We start from the raw sequence: 23,502 nt of genomic DNA, 5'->3' as shown, positions 1-23,502 counted from the left end.
AAGTTGTAGTAGTAGTAGTAGTAGTAGTAGTAGTAGTAGTAGTAGTAGAGAGAAAACAGTAAGAACGCAATAAAAACCGGTAGGATTTGACGGGCTTTTACATAAAAACGTTAGCCTTATCATTAAGAGACTTTACAAATAAAAACAATGATGATGATGTAAGCAAGCGAGCTTTTTTCCCGCCATTTTTGGATCACTCTTGTCTCAGAACCGGCATTTTTACACTACTAGCATTTAGCGTATATTCGTGCATCACGTGACCTTCTGATCCGTTCGTATAAGAACCTCGTATAAGATTTCATTCGACAAGTACGGTATTCACGTTGTTAATGACGACCGGACTCGATGACAAGTGCCATATATGTGCTGCTAGACGCATGTTCTCAAATCCCTACAGCGGTGCCAAACATTAGGTCAATTATGGCGTCGCGTTTAATTTCACATTTTAACGTATTTTTATTCGATCGCATAAATAGGTTTTTCCTTTAATTCCTCGCCTAATGTTTTCGCTACATCATCCACTTCGTAGGACTCGGTCGCTAGTGTACACTGGACTTTTTTCTTTTTAACCGATGATGACGACGATGATAGTAAAACGGGAAACGAGTTGTTGAATCCGTTTTCCACATTCGATTTCGAGTTATACGTGGTCAAATTTATCAACGCTAATTCCCAATCGCCATTTGTTAAATCTAATGTCGGGAAGGTCGTGTGTAATGACGTATTTCCACTTTTGCAGAACATTGCGATGATGTTTGTTGGTACGCGGACGATCCACGACTTAGGAATTCAAGACAAGTGACCGCAGATAACCGTGTTTATACGCTGTCTGGTTTGATAATTGTAATTTATAATTGACTCGGATGGAAATTAACGCATCAATTCGTTCGGCGGACGCTAATTATCGAAACATTCAAAATAGTCTACCGTCCGCCCATTTTTCGGTAACATACCTAATGCTTTCCGTTTCCGGTACTACGATCAAGATTAACTATCGCTGACTCGTTAGTTTTCGGTTTTTCTGGTAATGCGTCCAACATGAAGTCTCCTCGAAAATCCGCTATTTTTAGTATTTTTTGCGTACCACAACAATTCTATATTAGATAGCGGTCGCACTGGTATTTTCTTTATCGGAGATGACGTTGACATTTTTTTTATTCCTGCCACAAATCCTCGTTCCTGGATTTGGTATAATCCCCTCCCTTCGACTCTTGCTTTTCTTTTCATCATCTCTACAAAATGTTTTATGTTATTTTTTCTTGTACGTCTTCGTCGTCGTCTCTATTCTTCCACCATCGCCACCGCCCAATTTCGCCTTTAGCTTCATCACCTTTGTAACTGCCAATAGAGTAGCCTTTTCTGCGATGCTCGAATATTTAGATTTGACTCTTTCCCAAGCGTTACGGTCTAATTTACGATCTGCAGCCGCTCTGTTTTCGTTATCGCTGTATGTAGCTATAAGATATCGTGTTCTTTACAAGCTGCGTCCAACTTGTTTATACCGGGATCGCCTCTCTTTAATCGTTTTCTTAAATTCGTTTCCGGTCCGCAGTACTGATATTCCGGATTATGTAGTTCTACCGGTAGATCGATGCCTTAGGTGTTTTATCACTTTACCAACAACCTTTTTGGCGCGTTATCACTAATATAACATCCTAACGCACCTACAGCTTTTGGGGTTAGATCTGTTAACAATTCAGCACCTCGTTTAAGACTGACGTTTCTTTTAGCTTCCTCACCTTACCACCCTTACGCTTTCGATTACTGACAGTTTTTACCTCCTAATGTTGGTGAGAGACTAAAGTATTTTGCCGATCGTCCACCGACATCCTTCGAGTGAGGAACGACTTGGATTTGCGATCGGTGGTCGTACTTCACTATTGGTCAGATGATCCTTCCTTTCATGTCCCTCCTCACTCTCGGCGAATCCGTTTCCGGCGGAGGATAGTGAGCAAAGACTATTCGAATCCGGAAAGGGTATTTTGTTCTTATTTTGATTAGTATTTTTAGACGTATCTTGTTCTTAGTCACATACTCCTTCTCCTCATCTTTATGTGTAGGAGGGTGAGGAGGAACGACTTTAGTCGAATCCAGCATATAGGTATAGGGGCGAGTATCGGTGTGTACTTATGAACTGTAAATATTTCTGTTTTTCTATTCGGTAAGTATCCTTTGGTGAATGTTTTTTTTAAATTTGCTTCTATGTACTCGATCGGCGACTTTAAATTTCGGTAATGTAGGCTTTTAATTCAGTCCCGTGTTGAGTCGTCTTAAAACGGCGGATTCGTTTTTCTTATGTACATCTTTAGTTTTCATACCGATAGTTCGATGGCGGGTGTCGTTATATTTAACGATCAATTTTGGAAGTTTATCCGACCACTTGTACGTACTCTGTTCAGTAAATTTTCTGTACATCATTGTTTTCAGAGTTCGGTTCAATCGTTCGACGATCGAAGCTTTTTTATCCGAAGTGTAGAATAGTGATGTATATTATCCGAAGCCGATAACTTTTTCACCGGCGGATGGTAAAACTTCTTGCCCGAATCGGTTTGAAAATGTCGCATCGGACGTTAATCCAATATAGGTTTTAGGACCTTGGCGATGTGTTAGCCTGGAACAGCGATGGCGAAACCATCGCTGTACCGGAGCTGTCGAAAAGTGATAGTAATTCTCCAGCTGCCCGATTTGTCTGACAGAATTGGTAGCTGTTAAGCTGATAGGTTGCTGCCATCAGTAAGTTCTGACTGCGCACGGAAGTTACAACGATATAATGGAGTTTTCAGCCTTTGTCGACGTGACGTGTTGGGTTACCGCACAATTCCAGCGAGACGACAATAACTGATGTAAGTAATTACAATTTTTTTAATACTGTATATAACACATTTTTATTAATTTACTGTGCGTAAGTGATTTGGTGGGTGGGGGTTTTTAAAAAAAAGTAAAACGATATTTACGGAAAATGATTTATTTTATATTGTAATTTTTTTCTTTACTGCAACACCATTAAAAAAATAGAAAGGCAGTATATATAACCGCATAATAACACAAATAAGCAATAGTCATGACCGTGGGCTATGAGAAATTCGTTACGATTCTTGGTCTCTTTTGGGGAGTGTTGTCATTGGGTAGTTTACGTTTTCTGTTTAGGCTATAATAACCGTATGGAATAGTGTCGTTTTTGTTTTCTAATACGTAACGTTCGTCGTCGTACCCTGAAAGCGATTTTTTAGACTGATTAATGGAATAAATATTGTGAAAAGTGCTTATGATTCCGTACGCGCTTGTAAACGTAACGGAATCATCAAAAGACTTTTTGTAAAGGTTCTGCCTAAGATCTTTAGCAATGGATACTCTAAAAATACCCTTTACTACATTTTTCTCTTTCTCATTAAAGTCAAGAATGCTATACATCTTGGCACAAGACCAACAAATTCACGAATAACTTTTCCATTCATTTCGTTTTTGAACTTTCCAAGTCGTTTCTTATTGATATTACTAAAACATTTATGATCGCGGGGGTATTCTGAAGTGTTTAATCGATAAATATCATGAACAATATCGTCGTAAACGTTATTGGTCACGATATTATATATCAGATTATCTGTATCGGTCATTAAAAACTTTATGCTATAACCGTACTTTTCCACCATGTAATCAAATGGAATTCGTACGTAATTATTGTACTAATGTCCAATACGGCTAATCCGATGTAGATCGAACGATTGAGAAATATCTCCAGGTCTTCAAACTTACCCAGACCATCTCCAGGTTATAGACATACCAAGCCTTAATTCTCGGTTTTGCAATCACCTTATCCAATTTACGTTCGTTAGTAACGAGTTGGAAGTATATTCTGTTGCGAACGTTTTCCAAAGATTTACCGTACACCGCGTTATTCATCAACTTATAAACTTCCTTTTCAAAACTTTCGTCCTTTTGCACGCGATTCAGTATTGAAGTCGATATACGGTTTAAGCCAAGGCGACTGGGAGAATTCCAGAACCCTGTGAATCTTTTTCATGTTCAAACCAAGTCGGATGTACAACTTGAGGTTTTTGTAGTGTAATACGTATCGTTCCTTATCGTACAACGTCGTCATTAATTTTCTGACGGGATTTACATTTTTCAAATGATGAAATACCATGTCTTGGAATCATACGTTCGGGTGCAATGGGGTAGTCCTTGTGACGATCGTGTAATTCTTTCGTATACTCAAGATCCACTTCCAAGATGTAGCCCTTTTCACCGCGATCGTCTAGTGTTAATGTCGAGACTGTCAATCTTATCGACACAACACCTAAAGTTGCTGTGGTGTAAGGGCTAAACCATGGCTGACCCGTATAAATTGTTGCAGTTACAATAACCCAGGACGTGGGTTTTCATGGTTCATACTGGTCTGGAATTATTAAGTTGTTTTTCTTCGCGTATCTGTTTGAAATCATGTCCACTCCGCCTCATGTGCCTTTTCCAACAAACAGATGCATGTCTATATCGGTCAATATTTCCAATTTTTGACGGATAAACTTTAACATGGCATTCCAGGTAAAGTGGGGGAATGGAGTAAAAGTGGCAGAAGTCCAAACCTAAGTATTGCATACACGTACTTCGGAAATTTTTAAAGATGTCCACCAACAATAATACGTCGCTAAGTAGGTAGAGATCGTGGTAATCGCGTAACGTCTTGCAGTTTAACTTTCCCATACATTTTGAGCGTGGGGATATTCCTCTTTTGTTATGTTCTCTTAGCGTACTGTAGAATGCCATCTGTGCTGGAAGATGGGTTTCGTTTGTTTACATGGGTATGTATTCGTTCGAATAGACGCATTAACAGATTAAAAATTCCCTTTTCTCGGGTACCGGGAAGCAAGAGGTGAGTGTTTAAAATATGCTGTCTAATGACAGCATATTTTAAATTTGTCATGTAGACAATCTTCTACCAGATTGTCTACAAGTTTTTCGAGAGACGATGAAAGAAACTAAAGTCCACGAATCTCAACGGACCGACAGACAGTGACTGCAATCGCTCGGACGTGTTAGCGATGTTTACATCGTCCTTGTATTTTCCCAAAGCTTGAACTATATGATGGCTATCATAGCCGCGGAAGTTATGAAAAAATACCGTAATATGCTCAGTGCGCTTACAGTTTACATCGCACTCGTTATGACATGCACCAAGAAACCGCCTTGTGTTATGCGAATGATGACGTACTCGATCTTCGTTGAACTCGCAGTGACATAGAAAACACTCGGTAGCCATTTGAAATGTTTCAGTGTTTTCGGGCGTCTTCACCATCGGTTTTTCGGTAATCATAATTTTGTGCAATCTATCGGGGTGACCGAGCAATTCATCCAACATCTTTTCAACGATTTTCTCATCACTAGTTCTCGCCCGGTAGACTACAGGACCTTCACATATCTGCCCTTCCTTATCGACGATTACATGGGCGTAACCTGACGGAAGATGTTGGGCTACGTTAGCAGTAAAACTAGTGTTGGGTTTAGGGGTGGCAGTGTCCATCAGATATAAAAATCAACATCTGCATACACCGCATAAGGAACGGGTAGTGCGGACGAGTAGTCTCTGAACTTCATCACACATTCCTTTTCTTTAGTGGGATCGGGTAACCTGATTTTTGTGCACCGTGTCGCTTACATTCCACCAGATGTTTGTCTAAATTTTCTCTAGCAAAAGTGGATCCGATGAACTGGAGCGGTACAAGCAGTACGGACAACATTGACTGCTGCAGTGAGTCTGTGAGACTCGTAAAGAGACGAGATAACCCGGTTTTACCAGTTTTGGTGTTAAAAAGGCAATGACGAAATTTATTTCGTCTCTTCTGCAAGTAGCAACAGATGTATGCAGTGGGTATGATCGCGGTTTTCAGTAACACGTACCGAGTAAGCACGATCTTTATTTTCCTCGTAGCCGAAGACATTGATGCTTATTGTGGGGTTTAACATCTCAAAGCGATCAATGTCTTACTGGTTATGATATCCCGGTCAAGTTAATTTCGTGTTCGTGTCTAGCATACCATCCCTGACGTTGGTGACGTCCGGGTTGATTGGTAAGGTATGCTAGCCTTGACCAGAAGAAACATTTTTGTTCATGCGGATTTTTTACATAGATTCTTGCCTCTTTTTACAATTTTTTCAGGCGTTTTTTTAAATGTTGTAGAGCCGTTGTTGATGAACTTTGTCAGCGTCTATGATTTTCTCCATCGATTCGATTTAAAGTTCATCGACGACGACTGACGACGACGTCAGTGTTTTCCTTCAGATTGATCACCGTCCTGGTTTTTCCTTGCAAAGACAGATGTGTGAATGATGTTTACCATAATCTTCGACATTTGCAGCAATATGCGTGTAGAAACGAAAGAAAACTAATTTTAGTACACATTGAATTTTTTTTTAACTGAAAAAAGAGATTGTTAATAACAAATACCATCTTCGTACACATAATGAATAGTAATTTAACTAAACATTTATTTAGTTATTTTGCTGTCAAAACGCCTGCCTTCTTCCTTCAAACGGTTCAGGATGTTCTGATACTGTTGAACGGTTCAATGAAGGTATAGTTCCTCAATTTAGTCAGACAAGTCCCATCTAAGACCAACGACATTGTCGTTTATTGTACGGATAACTGCCGGTGGTCATTTCTATTTGTTTATGGTAATATTTGAAAAAAATTAAAATATATTGTAACATTGCCTTTTTTCAATAAAAAGATGGTAATTATTTTGTATTTGTGTGTTTCAGGTGGTAATAAATGAAGATATATATATATATTTTCTATTAAACTGATTTATTATTTTTTTTCTATGTAATTTAATTTATATTCATATTATTTTATTTTTAATTATATTAATTTTGTTAAATTTTTATTTGTTTGAAAGATATTTAATAATACCATAGTCATATTAAATTAAAACTTACCTTGCTAATTAAGATGAAATCGCACTTGGCAATTGGTGAAGAGTTCTCACAGCAATCTATGTATTCACGTACAACGTCAGATTGCGAATGATGAAATCGCGCAGTTATTCGCTTATATCCAGACACGACTGGCTTTAACCGGATCAACCACACCTATCCAGTCCAAAGTGTTTGTGTGTGTAGGCGAAACGATAAATGCACAGTCGACTTTGTCGTCATGACCTGTCGAACAGGATTAAACATGTTCATTTCCTGCAAATATTGTCATCCGTCGCTCTGTCTACGCATGCGCAGGCCGAGCGACGGGTCGAGGCGCGCGCGCGCCACTCGAACCCCCCTCCACCGGGTCGGTCGCGTCAATCGAGCGCAGCTTCTCCCACGATAAACATCGTCGCTTCGCCCCACGGGCCGAGCGCCGCTCCCAGTACGCCACCGCGACGACTAGGATCATTCTCGAGATACATTCTCGGCAGAGCCGTCGACGCCGCCGCCGCGCCCTCTAGACACGTCGATTTTTTGCTCTGAGAGGGAACAGCTTATCCTGTCAAACAGGATTAAACATGTTCATTTCCTGTGACCGCCGCCGCCACTGTCCCGTCGATCGACGCGCCAATCACATCCGCAGACGACACGACCGGGCCTAGGGTGTGGCCTGACTCGGACGACGACGTTGAGAACCTCGCTGTGACGTCCGCGTCGGTCGGTCGATTCTTCAGTCGAGCGCCGTATCCCGCACGGTAAACATCTTCGCATAGTTCCGCTGACGCACGCACGCGAACACACGCAGCCGCTGCCTCCCGGTGCAGGATTTCCGACGACAATTTTTCTCCATCGCAGTGACGCCTCCTGGTGCGATCGCCTAGACGACCAGGAACATCCTCGAGGTACGTCTAAACTTTGATTATCATACAAACGCACACAGAGACTAGTGTGACGTTAAAACTCAACGTCAGCGACCGCAGCGGCGGTTACAGGTACTAACAACAAAGTTCAAAAATTCATCTCACCGCTTACGTAGAACAAATTTCACTCACTCTACCGACCATCCGCCGTAGCCGAACGGTCTGAGGCGTCAGTCAACAACTCACACAACCAACCGATCTAGCCGATTCACTTTTTCACTTTAAATATTCATTTATTAATTCTACTGCAGAACTCTGACGTCACAAACAGCTACTGTTCAACAGTGCTACCAACGTTTGAAATATTACTTTAATGATTCATGTTACAAAATATCTTAAAATTTGTCACAAAATATATAACAACGTTGGCAACATTGAAGCTACCTGCGCCAGTGACGTCAAATCCAAGATGGCCACCACCACCATCTTGTGTTTGTGATGTCAATTCAAGATTGCGGATGGCCGCCATATTGGATTTGGCGCCCGTATGCCTATTTCCGTACTACTTCGGGATATCCTTACCAATGGTAACATCGGTTTTGGTATCATAGAAGGTCCTCCGCAAACCAACTGCACCGGCGAAGACAGACAATTCGCCGGCTACATTAAAAACATCAAAATGATGCTGCGCGATAAAACCTTCGATTAATTCACCGACATCATCCGTGATCCCACTTTGACAAAAAGCGATTTGACATTCGCATAAACTCCTATAAGAATATGACTACCCGCTACCAACCTAACAATCCTACCCTATCTTTTCAAGTGCTGTGCAGTGGGATCCCTGTACTGAAAGTATGAAGTAACGACAATTAAGTTCAAACCATCCACGGCAAGCTTAACAACGACGTCATGCATGTCAGAGGCCTCCCGTATGAAGACGCTCTCTATAGACTTCCTGCACAGTGCGGCGGATTTGATTTCATCAACGAAAAACTTCTTCCAGCATGAAAAACCTGCAGATCACCCTTGATCATGTATTTGTATAGTAGAACAACATCGAGGCTCCGTTTCTCGACTTCACCTAACTCAACTTTGACTGCATAGGCACCTTGGGCATTAACATGACCGAACCTAACCATCGAGAGTTGAAATAAATCACAACTGCTCTCTTGTAATAATCAAACTCTGCTATTCACGGAGGGCCTATGACTTGCGCAACCTGTATTGTTGACGCAAGTCGGGGCCTCTTTTTTCTGCAGACAGTCGTGCTTGTGGCCTTCTTCACCACAACGCAAACTTACAGAATTGGCCCTGTGGCGGAAGCGACAACATTTGAAGCATCGCTGCACATCAGGATGACGACAGGATGCGAAATCCAAAAAGACTGCCCTTAGACGAGAACTTCTGGAAGAGACCAGCACCTACCTTGAACACGCCGTAATACCGTGTGGCATTACGTTTACCAGTTTTGAGGACCAATCTACACAGCCGTAAAGGCAGCCTCGCCCAAATCAGTGTTCTGCTCTCTGAGCAGGCTGCGAAAAGACATCTCGATCCCCCCTCTTCCTAGGGGAGAATATCCCGCCTCTTAGCGTGTCTGGTCGCTACATCAACCCCTACCGTTCCTAGCCAAATGTGACTTAATCGGAGATCATCTTTCCCTCAAACTGATAACATTCCACAGTGCTCAGTCCGGCCTCGTGAGATGCCACCGATGCAGATGCCCCGAGAGACATTTACATCAGTAATTTCGCCCCTGTAAATTTTGCCTTCAAAGAAAACATCAGAAACCTAATACTACCACGTAGCCCTCAGGAACTCAGCTAGAAGCCTACACACGGAAGATCGAAGATCCCGCGCCTATCACCATTAAAGCCCTAAACTATAAGTACCCAGTACTTACAAATGCAACAAGTATGCCAGGACAGCATATCCAATAGCAAATTCAGTCTAATTCATCGCAACGACATATCATTAATTAAGCGATTCGAGTGCAGCCAGCATAAACTAAGTCCCAGAGGACCTCAAGTCTGGACCGTCGGGAGCTGAGTATAACCTCTAGTCTCCCACTTCAGCTCCATTTTTGAGGACCGCTTGGATTAGAAACCAACATTTAACTTATTACCCCCTTAATAAGTGTGCACTCCAATTCGACCAATCGCCATGCTAAAGCTAATAAATCACACCCGGGGAGTAAACTCCCCGGGCATGACCTCCATTGAAACTTAGAAAATCTAACAGAGGCCGGTGCTTAGCACGCCTACATCTGGCCAGTTCAACTGCCTAGCCACCCGAGTTCCTAAACAGGACATGGTACTCACGAACGCCAACGCAGATTAGAGAAGCAGCAGACTAGTCAAGTAACAACAGCGGTAGAAACCGCAAGGAAAAACTAAACTCTGCCAGGTCCACACCATCAATAATTACGGCTACTCAGTCTAAGACTGAGACTAGCGACGATAAAAGACAGATCCACTTGTCCGATGCGGAAGCGACTGCTAACAGAGTTACCACACTAGAAGTCCGCGGTCGAAACTTTATGCTTTTGAAGAAGCGATTTGGCGTCGCAAGAAATAAACCTACAGCCCTCCGCATCAGAGAGGAGATGGATCATGACATCACAGAACAAACCACAAAATGACCTGGCAGATCACCCAGCTTGCGATGGGCGTTATAGAAAACAACGCCGAGACTCACAAGAACAAATTTCCTAACTGCGTACAAACACCAAGCTTCAACGAAGGCTACTAACTATCCAAGGAATTGAAATAAAATTCTACCGCACCTAAGTAACAGCCAGAGTCCTTACTCTTGACCGAATGCTTGCACTTTGCAACCCTTTACAGTTGACGCACGACGGAGCCTCGGCTTTCTACGGACAGTCGTTGCGCATGTGACCTTCCTCGCCACAATGCGCGCAGACCGACGCATACTTACAGAATTTGGCTCTGTGACCAAAACGACAGCACTTGAAGCACCTTTGTACATCCACGTACTCCTTAACCCTACAGACGTGAGATCAACGTACAACATACCCTCAGACACAAACTTCTTAAAGAGACCAGCCTCAAGTTCAAAAACACTGTGATACCGTTGGCCATCACGCTTACCAGTCTTGAAGAGTAGCCTACACTCTTTCCTGAATTCGGACTCATCCATTTCGGTGTTCTGCTCTCTGACGAGAGACAGAACCTTCTCATCGGATAGCCGCAGGTCAGTGTTCGTAGACAATGACACGGGGCCTACGCTTTCGCTTCGGGTCGACCTTAACCTCGAGGTCCTTTACCTCAGGAGACCCTGAGATGACTTGGACTGTCTCCTTGACATTCCCAATCACTACCAGACCCTTGCTGGTTTCTTTAATTTCCCTGATCTTGAGTTTTTTCCGGTCTCTACGAAGAGCGACCTGGAAATCCTCCTTGAGTTGTCTACTAATCTTAATATACCCCTCAGGCTTTTTCACGAAAATAACCTCAGACTGCTTCGAGGCTTGACTAGTCTCATGCTTGTCTCTAACAACATCAGCGTAATGCTTCTTCTGTCTCGGAGCAGGCATCAGGACCTGATTTCCACGGACTTGGAGGCCAACTTCTCAAAACAATCTGCCAAAGCAGACAGAACCCCCTTAACATGCCGTAAACGTAGCAATATTCTGCTCCTCGCTCCCACCCTGACGCTGCGGGGACCTTCGACAAAGTCTAGAAGGTTATCTGTGCTCTGAGGAGCTGTTGCCAGCATCGCATACGAGCTGCCAGGTTTATTCTGAGCAGCTACAAAATCCTTGACCAAGGGGTCGCGTCTAACTTCCTGTGTGGGAATCACTTCACCTACCTCTGAGAGCTCACTCTCCGAACATGAGGGGAATGGTGAAATTTCCGCTCTCCTCTTCTTCACTACCAGCTGGTCCTCTAACATGGCCAGAGTTACCCTAGCCTTGCTACCTTGGGGGTTGAGACATGCTCGCTGTCTTCCTTCCTACAACAATTATGGGCAACCCACAAATGTGACTACTGCCCACAGCGAGCCACGGACAGCTGGGGACCTTCTTTATTCCTTTGTCACTCTTTGTATCTCTTGGCCGCTACTGGATCGATTGGGTACAATAAATTAAACGTACGGCACGAAACCACAGATTACGGTCTCCGCTCTGAAAAGAGCGCAAGCAGGACTAGGGAAAATCCCTTGCTTGTAACAGGGTCTTACCAGCAGTCGTTGTCACCTTTCAGCCGCAATGAGGCGGGTACACGTATAAAGCCACTCGTGTTACCTCCGAAGAAATCGCAGATGACAAGTCTATACTGTAAAAGCGCTAACTGTGTTCGCAATCTGAAAGTCAGTAGAAGCCTGATACCACTTGAAGGTCCACACTCGACCAGCAGCCAAAAATCACTGAAATTAGACGAAAACAGCACACTGGGACGCACTCCAGGAGACCAGAGTGACGCTGCGAAAAGACAGCTAAACCTGAAGTAAATACTTTCTATAATCGTACTAAAGGTGGTGTAGACAGTTAGACAAGAAATGTGCCATCTATTGTTCCATCCAAAGAACGCATAGATGGCCAATGGCTATTTTCTTGATTTTAGACATCAGTGCTGTAAATGCTTACATTTTTTATTATAGTTATTTTGATAATAAAAAAATGATGAGGTTAATTTTTATGAAGAAACTGCCTAAGGCCCATGTACAACCTCATGTAGAATGAAGAATTCAAGACTGATATTTCTAACGAACTTCAAGCTTGTATGGGGGCGAATTCTACAGGTCAAACCACCAGTAATAACTAAAATTGATGAAGGTGATAGACTCGAAAAAAGAAGACATTTCATTTGTGTGATGCGAAGAAAAGAAAATCATTTTATGTGTGCTTTGAGTATAGGAAGCCAGCCCATATGCCTGAAGTGTGCAGAAAGGTTATGCAATAAGTGTATTGAAGAGAAAAATGAGTAATTTTACAATCTGCATAGGTCTAACTGAGTATTTTATTAGTTCTTGATTAAAGAGATTTGTTTATTTTTATTTTGTTGTTTTTTTTTGATAGTTTATAAAGACAATTTCATTTAAGAATATACCCATTTGAAACCACTAACATTTTTCAAACATTAAGTTTTTAAATTTTACTATTGTTATAGTAATTATCTATTACTATTACAATACTATTACAATAGTAATAGATAGTAATTACTATTGTAATAGTAATTACTATTGTTATAGTAATTTGAATTATCTTTGAAAATTTTTTTTTTCCTAATAATAAGTAATATTAATAATAATTCAAATTGTAACAATAGTCATAAAAAAAATACCTTTAATAAAAGATTTTATAAAGAAATTATGATTTAGTTAAATAACCTGTAATTTTAAAAAAATTTCCAATTTGAATTTCTAGTCGATTCCTTTGGAAAAGGTTCATAAAACATAAATAAAATGTTTTCTTAAGATAACAAAGTACTAATAAATCAAAATATAACTGTAACTAACTATACATGCTGTTCTAAAAAGAAGGGAATTGGAAATTGCAGTATGACAGATTGGACTTTGTAAACAACTTAAAACATTTAACCTAGTTGGTTGAGGGTTAAAACGAATCATTGAAAATAGTTTACACATTGCTTTCCATCAGTAGTGGCTTGCTTATAGGCACTGTGGAACTGCAGCACCTTCTATTTCCACTTGATATAATAGATAACATTTAATATAATGAGTCCTTTTTTCTTTAATTCTTCCTTTATAGTCGTACAATATATAATCCTTAAGCTTAATGTCAGTAGCCATCCCCCAGTTTCTAAAAAAGATACAAAAATTTTTTATGGAACTGTGTGCTTCACAGTTCCACCAACTTGGTGTTTGGCTGTTGTGTGCATGTGTGCATAGGAAGCTGCATGCGAGACTAGGAGGGAGAAAGAGAGCATTGTCGCTTCCGCAGTGCAACCCTGGCATGCTGGTGGAAGGTAGCTTTTTTTTTTTACTCTGCGTTTTATGGAATGATCCTTGTTCGTTCCCTATTCTAGTTTAGTTTGTGGAAGAAATATGAAAGCGGTTCAGTAGTTTTTTTCTGTAGCGATCAGAAGATGGCAGAAAGCAGGGCTGTTTGATTCCCAAATGTGCCCAAAAACATGCTGAAAGGATGAAAGAGAAGGGAACTAGTAGAAACTAATCGTGTATTTATTCTTTGTAGATAGAAATTTAAATTAAGCGCCATTGCACTATAACGTTTTTAAGTGGACATTTTATTAAGTTATTATCTAATAATACTAAAAAATATTATCTGCATTGACATTTTATTATTTATTTGGTTAAAGCCAAATACAGTTTTTAAGGACAATATGCTTAGAAACCATGTACCATATTCTTGAATATGATAAAGTGTATAAAATGTAGAACTAGATTGTTATCCTGCTTCCAGCTATTCTATTTGATTCATTTTTTTTTTTTTGGTTCTTTTATTTTATATAAAATTTTAACCATGGCCTTGAATAGGCCCAGAAAACAATTTTCTGGAGCAGCACCCCCATTAATTTTAGCTACAAGCAGCCACTGCTCCCCGTAACTTTATTGCCTTCCCGTAAGCGTTTAAAAGTTCCTGTGAAGGAAGACACTCATTAAAAGTACATTTCATTGATTGTATACGTCACTAAATATATTTTTTTAAAGATTCAGTTAAAAACATTAAAGAAAAAAAAAATCAGTATAAATCAATATAAATTAATAAATTGGTGTAATATAGATTATAAATAATAAGAAAAAAAATGCATGTAATAAGTCCATATTAATTATTTGAAAATAAGTAAATAAAATAATATTAAAGAAAATATGTGAAAGTATTAGATTAGTTCATGATTCAGAAGACATTATCAAAAACTATTTATATTAACAATTATTAATATTAACAATAACCAGGTTGGAGAAATAACTCTATAACACAGTTACAGTGCTGTTTTGTACCGGTCATTTAAACATTTTCCATATTAAAAGTATAACATTATTGCTCATACTTATAGATATACATTATAAATATAATCTAACAAACTTAACCTATGCTCGCTGACCTTGGCTAATTATCAGTAATGTTTTTGATTATTTAAACAATAAATAATTGCAATAATTATTACTCAAAACGTAATAATGAGTAATAATTATTACGTATATACTCAAAACGTTACTGTTAATTAGTAAAGGTTACTGAGCAAAGTGAGTGTAAGTTAAATTTGGTTAGATTATATTTACAAAATAAATAAATAAATATAAATGGTTATATTGGGTTATTTTGCCTATCTAGTTTATTGTTAATATAAATATTTCCTGCTATTTTGAGTTATTTCCACATAAAAAACTTGCAAACTTTGAGGGGGGGGGGGGAGAAATGAAAAAGTACAGTCACTTTATATAAAATATCAACAATGCTTACCTCTTAAAAATTACATCCTTTTAAAAATTGAATTTTTTTCAATCTTTCAACTGCAATATCTGTTGGGGAACCGGATAAAAATTAAAAAATTACATTCATAAAAAAGGTTTCTGTGGTATCAAGCTTCAGTTTAAATTTCAACTTTGAGATTAAACTGAAAGTAAGTATAAAAAAGTTGCGAATTTAAGCAAAAAATGCTTTATTTCCACTTCCAGGATAAGTAGTCGTAAGGAGTTATTTTATTATTTCTAAGGCATTTTGAACTAAGGAAACCACTTTTTTTTTAAATAAATGAAGTACCTTTTTCATAAATAAGCGCGTAGACTGCCCAATATATAATTTTGAATTATTTTAGATACAAAATTCATTTTTAAAAAGAACTCTAAATTAATGTAATCATTAATCAATAAGTTAGTCTATGTTTTTCAATCGGTTGAAAACCAATTAGTTTATAAAAGTTCTCTTCCCCCTTTCACCAGTATTTATCTCAACTTTCTCTGTGCTTTTAAAAGTGTAGTTGTGTAACCTTTTATCAAAATGGAGTGTCGGTGTTCTATAGGTGTTAATGAAACTTGCCATAAAACTGCATATGGAGTTTTCCCTAAAGACATTAAATCGATTAAAGATTATAGTCAAGAAGAAAAATTGTTGTTTTATTTAAGAATGAACTGTGAGGTCACTTCAACTTGTATGTATCATGAAATAAAATAGTTTGAAAAATTTCATCATCTCTATGACCAGTTTGCTGGATCCTTTCAAGAAAACATAAATAGCCTATAACAAGATGCTTAAGAGAAGTAACCTTGGATCACTATTCTAAGAATGTAAGCATTCCTTTCAATCTTATACTAGGAAAATCATTCTGTCCAACAGGTTACTCTAAAATATTTGTTGTCGACAAAGAAAGGAATGGTGAAAATTCAAATAAAAGAATTTTACGATTCATCAGAAACTAAAAAATAGGTAGATTCAGCTTGCGGTATTCTAGATTTATTGCCTGTTTATACAATTAGGCAATTAAGGTAACAAAAAAGATCTATATCCTTGAAAACAAATATTGAAAAACATTTCTACCATTGCCAGAAAAAATTTGGCAATCGTCAAAATTTACAAACCAGATATGATGATCTGATAGAAAAACTAAATGTAATTTTTCCAACAAAGAGAATTTAACTAAAATTATTAGTTTACTTCCAAATTCTTGAGGCTAAGCAGAAGTTAGCAATAAATTTAAAATGTCAGAATATATGGTTAAATTAACAAGAAACCTAATAAAAACACAAGGTATTTTACCTGAATTACAAAAAAGGAGAGCATCAAATGTAATAAATGAAGACATATAAAAAGAAAGAGGTTTTTATGAAGATGATGAAAATAGTCATTTGATGCCTGAAGAAAAGGATTCTGTTTCATTGAAGGAAAATGGTACTAAGGTTCAATAACAAAAATGGTGGTTAGTGCTTTGTAATTTAAATGAGCTACTTTCTGAGATTAAAATTGAAGATGAAACTCTGAGTTATGACCAAAATGGTATGTTGTTGCGGGGGCATCTGGTACTCAGAATGTGTGTTTCTGTTTATACCAGCAGAACATAAAGTTGATTATAAAGATCTTTTGGAAATTGTGGTATGCAAAACAGATAAGTATAATTGTATGATGGATTGACATGTTTGAAGAATCAGAAGACTCAATGCCAGACGTATAGAATTCAAATAATGGATGACATAAGACAGAACTGAAATGATAATTGTAAAATCATGAGAATTCTTTGAAATATTGATTTTTAACTTGAAAATGTAAAATTCATCGTTTTACTGCAAAATCACAAGGAAACTTTTTAACGACAAAAAAAAATCTTGTTAAATAATGAATACATTATTCTGGCTGACTTTTCAGAAAATTATTCCTTTGTTGTACAAGATGAATCACACGGGCACCATTGGGTAAACAAGCAGGCTATAATTCATCCACTTGCATTTTATTATAAAGGTCAAGAGAAAGTAAAAGAGCCTTAATTTTTGTATCATAAGTGATCATCTAGAACATAATAGGGAACATCGGTCCAAGCATTTCAACTTCAATTAACAAATTACATTTAAGAACACCATCTTTCTGTAAAAAAAATTAATATATTACTCTGCAAAGCCAATATACAAAAAAAATAATTTTATAAACATGTGCTATCGCTAAGTGGATTGTTGACTTGTCTTAGAATGGCATTTTTTAGCGTCGTGTTACAAGAAAAATGTCTGTAATGGCATAGCGGATAGTACGAAACGATTTGTAACAAAGTCTAGTTTATAGCAGTTTTGTAAGGATCAAATCTTGACAGCTCAGGAAATGTTTAAATTCTGTAAAGAAAATGTTACAAGAATTAAATACGTTTTTGTGAAAACTGAGGAAATCCAATAACTCAGTTCTAATACTTTAGAGCAGCATTTCTCAACCTGGGGGTTCCAACGATATGAAAGGGAGGGTTGCAAAATTAGCCTACAACTTTACAAGTAAACAATAATGAAACCATTTTATGAGAAAAAAATCATTTATTATAAACATTTTACTTACATAACTACAAAAAATGATAAATTAATTGAACTACAGAAAATAAATTAATGATATCTTTCGTTTTTCATTTAAAAGTTTTTCTATAAGCAGATCTATGTTAGAAACACACAAAAGCAAATTGTTTTCGAGTGAGAAGGAAAATCCTTATTTAGTTTTTACAACAACTGTAGATGAAAAACCCTGTTCACTGTGGGTAAGATGTGTAGAAAGAGATTAATATTTTCAATGCTTCTGTGACTAAATTTCCGTGTTCACTTCAAAAAGCAAGCCAAAATGTATCTAAATATTCAGATGTGAATTGTAGTTACAACATTTTATTGTCAGACATTTCGATGAGCTGGTCGTGAATCTCAAGCAGTAATTTAGCAGCTGCAACAAATATAATACTTCATTAAATGGATTAGGTACTCGTCTCTTCGAGAAATCATTTTTATCCTCTGGGGAATTCTCCGCTTACTGAATTTTTAGCTCGTAAAAATGCTTCTTTATGCTATCCAGTGAATATAAAAAGAAAAATTTGTATAAAGAAGGCACTTTTTCATCCAAATTTTTTTCAACATAATCAGAAGTGAGTGGAAACATATATCATTTGTTTGTCATTAATAAAATGATTTTATCACATCCTTGAAAATTCACATTCGTTGTTTAAATGCGAAAATACATCAGCTAAGCAAGCCAACAGCAACATATACTCATTGTTCTGTAAAAACATTGAAAATTGCGTTTGTTTATCCTGAAAAAATATTAATTCATCTCGCCATTTCAATAATCAGATTAACACTATCCTGCACGATAACCATCTGACTTCTGTATGAAAAAGAGGAGATTTCTCTTTTCATCCATTTCATCAAATAGTTGACAAACAGCCTATTCTGTAATGGTTGACTTTTAATCAAATTAACCATTTGTACAACTTTACAAAGAATTTGTTTGAGATTTTATGCCGTTTTTTTTGTGGCAAGAGCATGTCTGTGAAGAAAGCAGTGCATCCGTTCTGTCCTTGGTATAAGACAATCTTTTAATTTTTTCAGAAATCCACTGTTATTTCTTATTATCACCTTTTCATCAGTACTACATACTGCGATTCATTTTGGACTAGTGTATGTTGTAGTTTTTAGTAGCTTCATAAAAAAACATTAGAAAGACCTCCTGTTACATGACTAGGTGTTTTGCAAAACAATATATTTTCTTTGATTACTCTGTCCCTATCTCAATCATATTTCATAAAACATAACCGAGAATGTTGGCTAGATTCATCAAATTGAATACCAAAAAATTCACTTGAACTTGCTTGCTGAATTATCTGATCGCGAACATCAGCAGCCATGTCCATCAATTCACCTTGGCACTGTGTTGTTAGAAAGCAGTACTTTTTGCTTCTTCCATAACTATTAAAACACTGACCATATCAATTGCAGCAGGCAGTATGAGGTTTTCTGTGATTGTATGGGGTTTGGCCATCTTAGTTACTCTTAATGCTACAAGATAAGATGCTTCAAGTGTACTTTTATCAGTATGGCTTTATTTACAAGTAGAAGCTGAAGTGTTGAATAAATTTTTGATGGCTTCATGCTTTCATTGGAGAGGACTTGAAAGCAATGGTGCATTTTGGCTGTCCATCCAATCAGTGAGGTAAAAACATAATTTAAACAACTGTTATTGTACAATCTTGTCTTTTTATCGGTCGAATCACTGAACGTACCTGGCTTATTTTGTTTTTTCACAAATTTTTCCATTTTACATAAGAATCTAATTGAAAAATAAAGTAAAATCAGTTACACTGTTTGACTGCACACTATAAAACTGAAACCTCAATTATTATTATTATTTTCAATGAAATTATGCTTTTAAAAACTTATAAATGCACCAGACGCACACTTTGCATTCGAAACTAAACTGGCATTCTGCAATCTCTTACGCCTCTTTTATACTGCTGAGAGCATGACGTGTTCTCAAACATGACATTCTCATAGCAAATATTATGCAAACAGATCAAATTACATGGAACAAATTCATATCAAATTGGAACCTGTAAATTACTCATGTTTGTACACTTCATGCACGCATGTTTATACCCATTGCTATCAACGCAGCTAAAAGATTTTGTCTAGCTTTCATTAGGTTGGGGTTGGGATTGTGAAATATTCATTATATATTTGTTTTACCTTTTGGGGGTCATAGAGTTAAGGTTGAGAATCACTCCATTAGAGGAAAGATACAACACTTGTCAGAAAATTAAAGGTACTAGATTATTTCATTGTTTTATACCACAATCAGAAAGTTTGGTAAAATATCAGTACACATCATCATTATCTGATAGTGAACTTCATCAATTTGCAAAACTAGTGCCATTAAACTCTCAAAATAAAGTCACATTTGCATGTATTTATGGTAGCCAGTGGTGGATCACAGAAGTGAACAACACAGATCAGTGAAACAAAGATGTGCTTGTTATATTTTATCATCCACCAGGACTAAGAACTTCATTCCAAAAAATAAAAAGAACCAAGTTTGGATACCGATCAAAAATATATCGAAGAAACTGTTTCTTTTGGAATTCACCGCCATGTATGAGTGCTTTTTTACCATCACACCCAAACTGTATGAAGAAACCTCACAGCTATTAAATCAACATTTAAGTAAAAATTGATTAAAGGTGAGAAGACATTATATAGTTGTCACTGTGTTAATTGTTAATTTAGTGCTGAAGTAGTTCGGGAAACAACTGTTACATTTTACCCAGTTGCTGTTTTAATTCTGTTTTTGAAGATCTTATATATTACATTATGGCCTTTAAATTTAACATTATATAATATTGCTAGTGTATTTGCCACTCATAATTTAATGCATATCCTGTACTTTTATCAAAATAGTAATCTCAGTTTGGTATGTGCGTAAATAATTGAAATACTCTTATTATACTTTTATGCTACTTATCCTGGAAGTGGAAATCAAGCATTTTTTGCTTGAATTCACAAATCTTTATACTTACTTTGAGTTTAATCTCAAAGTTGAAATTTATCCTGAAGTTTGATTCTGTAGAGACCTTTTATGTGTGCAGTTTTCAGAATTTTATTTGGTCCCCTGATGTTGCCGCTGAAAAATTGAAAAAACTCTATTTTAAATAATATAAAAGGTTTTAATAAAACTAAAAAAGGTGTCATTTTTAAAGGGTAGCCTACTCATCACTGATGTTTTGTATAAAGTAACTATACTCATATATATATATATATACACATATAAAAGCTCAGAAAAAATTGAGGCTAAGTTTCTTTGAGTTCCTTGTCAAAGAAGGAACTGTTACTTCTTTGAGAAATTACCTTATGAAAATGGAATTTTGTTTATTCACATTCAATAACTTTGAGCTACAAAGTGTACATGAATAAAATCACATTAGATAGGTAAATAGGGTCTTGAATTTAAGCCAGAACACAATGAACACAATGCAGATTATTTGAAAATCCTAGGACAACCCAGTGCTGAGTAATTCAGAAAACTAGATACCTGTAAACGCGATAAACAGCATGAGACTTAAAACAAAAATGACCACCATTTTTTTAACCGGACACAGTAAAAATTTAAAAAATTTGCTCTGAACTACCAAAACATAAGGAAATGCACCTACAAAATATGAATTTTTTTCAAGTTGGTGTGGCAACCAGTGCTGGATTACTTGGAATGGATTGACCCTTTGGGGCTATTGAAGTAGAGTTCATGAATCAAATCCCCAACTACCAGTAAACTGAAGGCGAGCATTCAACAAGAAGTTGTCAATACTGATAACTTACATTGTCAGTATGAAACTTTGAATATCTTTTGTAAAAATATGGTAAATATATAAATTTTGCTAATGTGAATATAGAATTTCATTTCTTTCATAAAATCTGACATATAGTTTATCAGTATATAGCAGTTAGGTTTCTTTATCTTATTCATGCTGTTTTTTGTCAAAATAATCTGAACACATTTGTTCTAAATTAAATTAAACCTTCTTTAATTTCCTTTTTCTTTTTTTTTTAATTTGATTAATGTTTACTTGTATGATTTGTAAATTCTGATCTCTAATATACCTTTTTTAGTTCATATCCATGTTTTGGTGCAGATTCAACAGGTGTACTTCAAATTCTTGATCATATTGTACTGTGTTGCTGATTCACTAAGATTTGTTTAGTAGTACAGTTCATCTTTGCCATTCTGTTGTGAGAGTTGCTGAAAGATCTTTGATTGGATTAGCATCTGGTGATTTGCCTAGCCATTGAAGGACTTCAAAATTTTAAAAGAATCTTTCAGAATATTTCATTTATATGTTATTATTGCATGAGGCTATCTTACTGGAAGATTTGGTTTCGTGTAGAAACTATATATGAAATTGTGTGATGACTGTTACCTGTAGAATCTTTGATTATGAATCACTTAAGTGTACCATCTACTGTCCCTAATAATGTTTATGTGATACAACAACAATTTTTTTCAGATTGTCTAATACATTTTTATGTATGTAGTAGCACATCAGATAATGTCAGGTCAGTTTGTTTTTCCTTGTATGTAATTTACTAATAATAAATGATTTTGTCATGACATTGTTTTGAAGAATGAATTTTCAGATTAATGTACCTACTAGTAATGGTTTTTTAATATGATGCTTATTTTTAATTTATTTGTTTGCAGTCGTTTTATAATAAATGTTCCTCAAGAAGAGAGAAAAGACTTAATTAGAATATGTTTTCAAGTTGAACTTGCCCATTGGTTCTATTTAGATTTTTATTGTACTGAAGAAAATGGAAAATTGAAACCGTGCGGTATGAAAGAATTTACTACACATATATTTCAGGTAATTATTTTTGCTACTGAGTTGAGTTTGTTATTTTGCGAGAATTACATTGATTTGTCGCTTTACAGTGCATATATCTTTCTTTGGCTATGAAACATTTGATTTCGCCGAAAGTAATGATGTTTATTATATACCTAGTCCTTGTGATAATCAGAGTAAAAGTGTTGCTTACAGGCTGAATATCACCTGAATGTCTGAGCTTAGCATGGTAATTTACTAAAATACATTTGGGTCAATAAAAAAGAAATAGCAGGAAACCGTTCACGCCGTGTAGTTATTTCCTTGTAATTCTATACATAATTTTTGTGGTAGGTGACTGGTGATATAAACAAAGTATCAAAGTTTTTTAAACATTAAATTATAATTCTTTTATTTACAATTAGGTTAGGATCAACCGCCACATTTAATTTGCTTTTCATGTTTGTCAAATCCAGCACATCAACAGTGTTACCAATAATGGAAAATGTAACAAAGTCATAATGCGTGATCTGCAGATAATTTTAAAGATGTGTTATGATGAATGTGCATACACGTGAAAATAATTGATTACATTGATCAAGAACTGTGCATATTATAATAGGCTGCCAAATTCTTTTGATTCATATTTTCTTCCTCTTAAAGAAATGCCTCTATAAAAGATTGAATTCATGTTAAAAAACATATTTGGTGTTATGGCCAAAGATCTGGGACTGAAATGGATCCTTCCCACTTGCTACGCTTGCAAATCTGCAGTGTTTTCCATCATGGGGTATTACTGAGTATGGTTGGACAAAGCCGTTATTATTTCTTTTGTTATAATATAACAAGCATTTTGAAAGATTCAGTTTTTATTTGGTAATTTATTTCTGGTTTTAAATATTTGATGGAAAAATTTGATCTTTTTTATCAGCTGGAACGCTTTTCTTTATTTTTTATATTTA

General features: G+C 36.6%; 1 protein-coding gene across 1 annotated transcript in view; it reads left to right on the top strand.

Annotated features, from left to right (window-relative positions):
- Positions 1-23,502, top strand: part of LOC142333704 (m7GpppN-mRNA hydrolase-like) — a 60,350-nt gene that overhangs the window by 17,896 nt on the left and 18,952 nt on the right. Inside the window, exon 2 of the mRNA XM_075381136.1 lies at positions 22,420-22,582. Coding sequence (XP_075237251.1) covers positions 22,420-22,582 — 163 coding nt within the window. The remainder of the gene's footprint in view (positions 1-22,419; positions 22,583-23,502) is intronic.

This window comes from Lycorma delicatula, chromosome 13 (assembly GCF_047948215.1).
Source record: "Lycorma delicatula isolate Av1 chromosome 13, ASM4794821v1, whole genome shotgun sequence".
NCBI lineage: Eukaryota > Metazoa > Arthropoda > Insecta > Hemiptera > Fulgoridae > Lycorma > Lycorma delicatula.
This window is presented reverse-complemented; position numbering and strand designations above follow the sequence as displayed.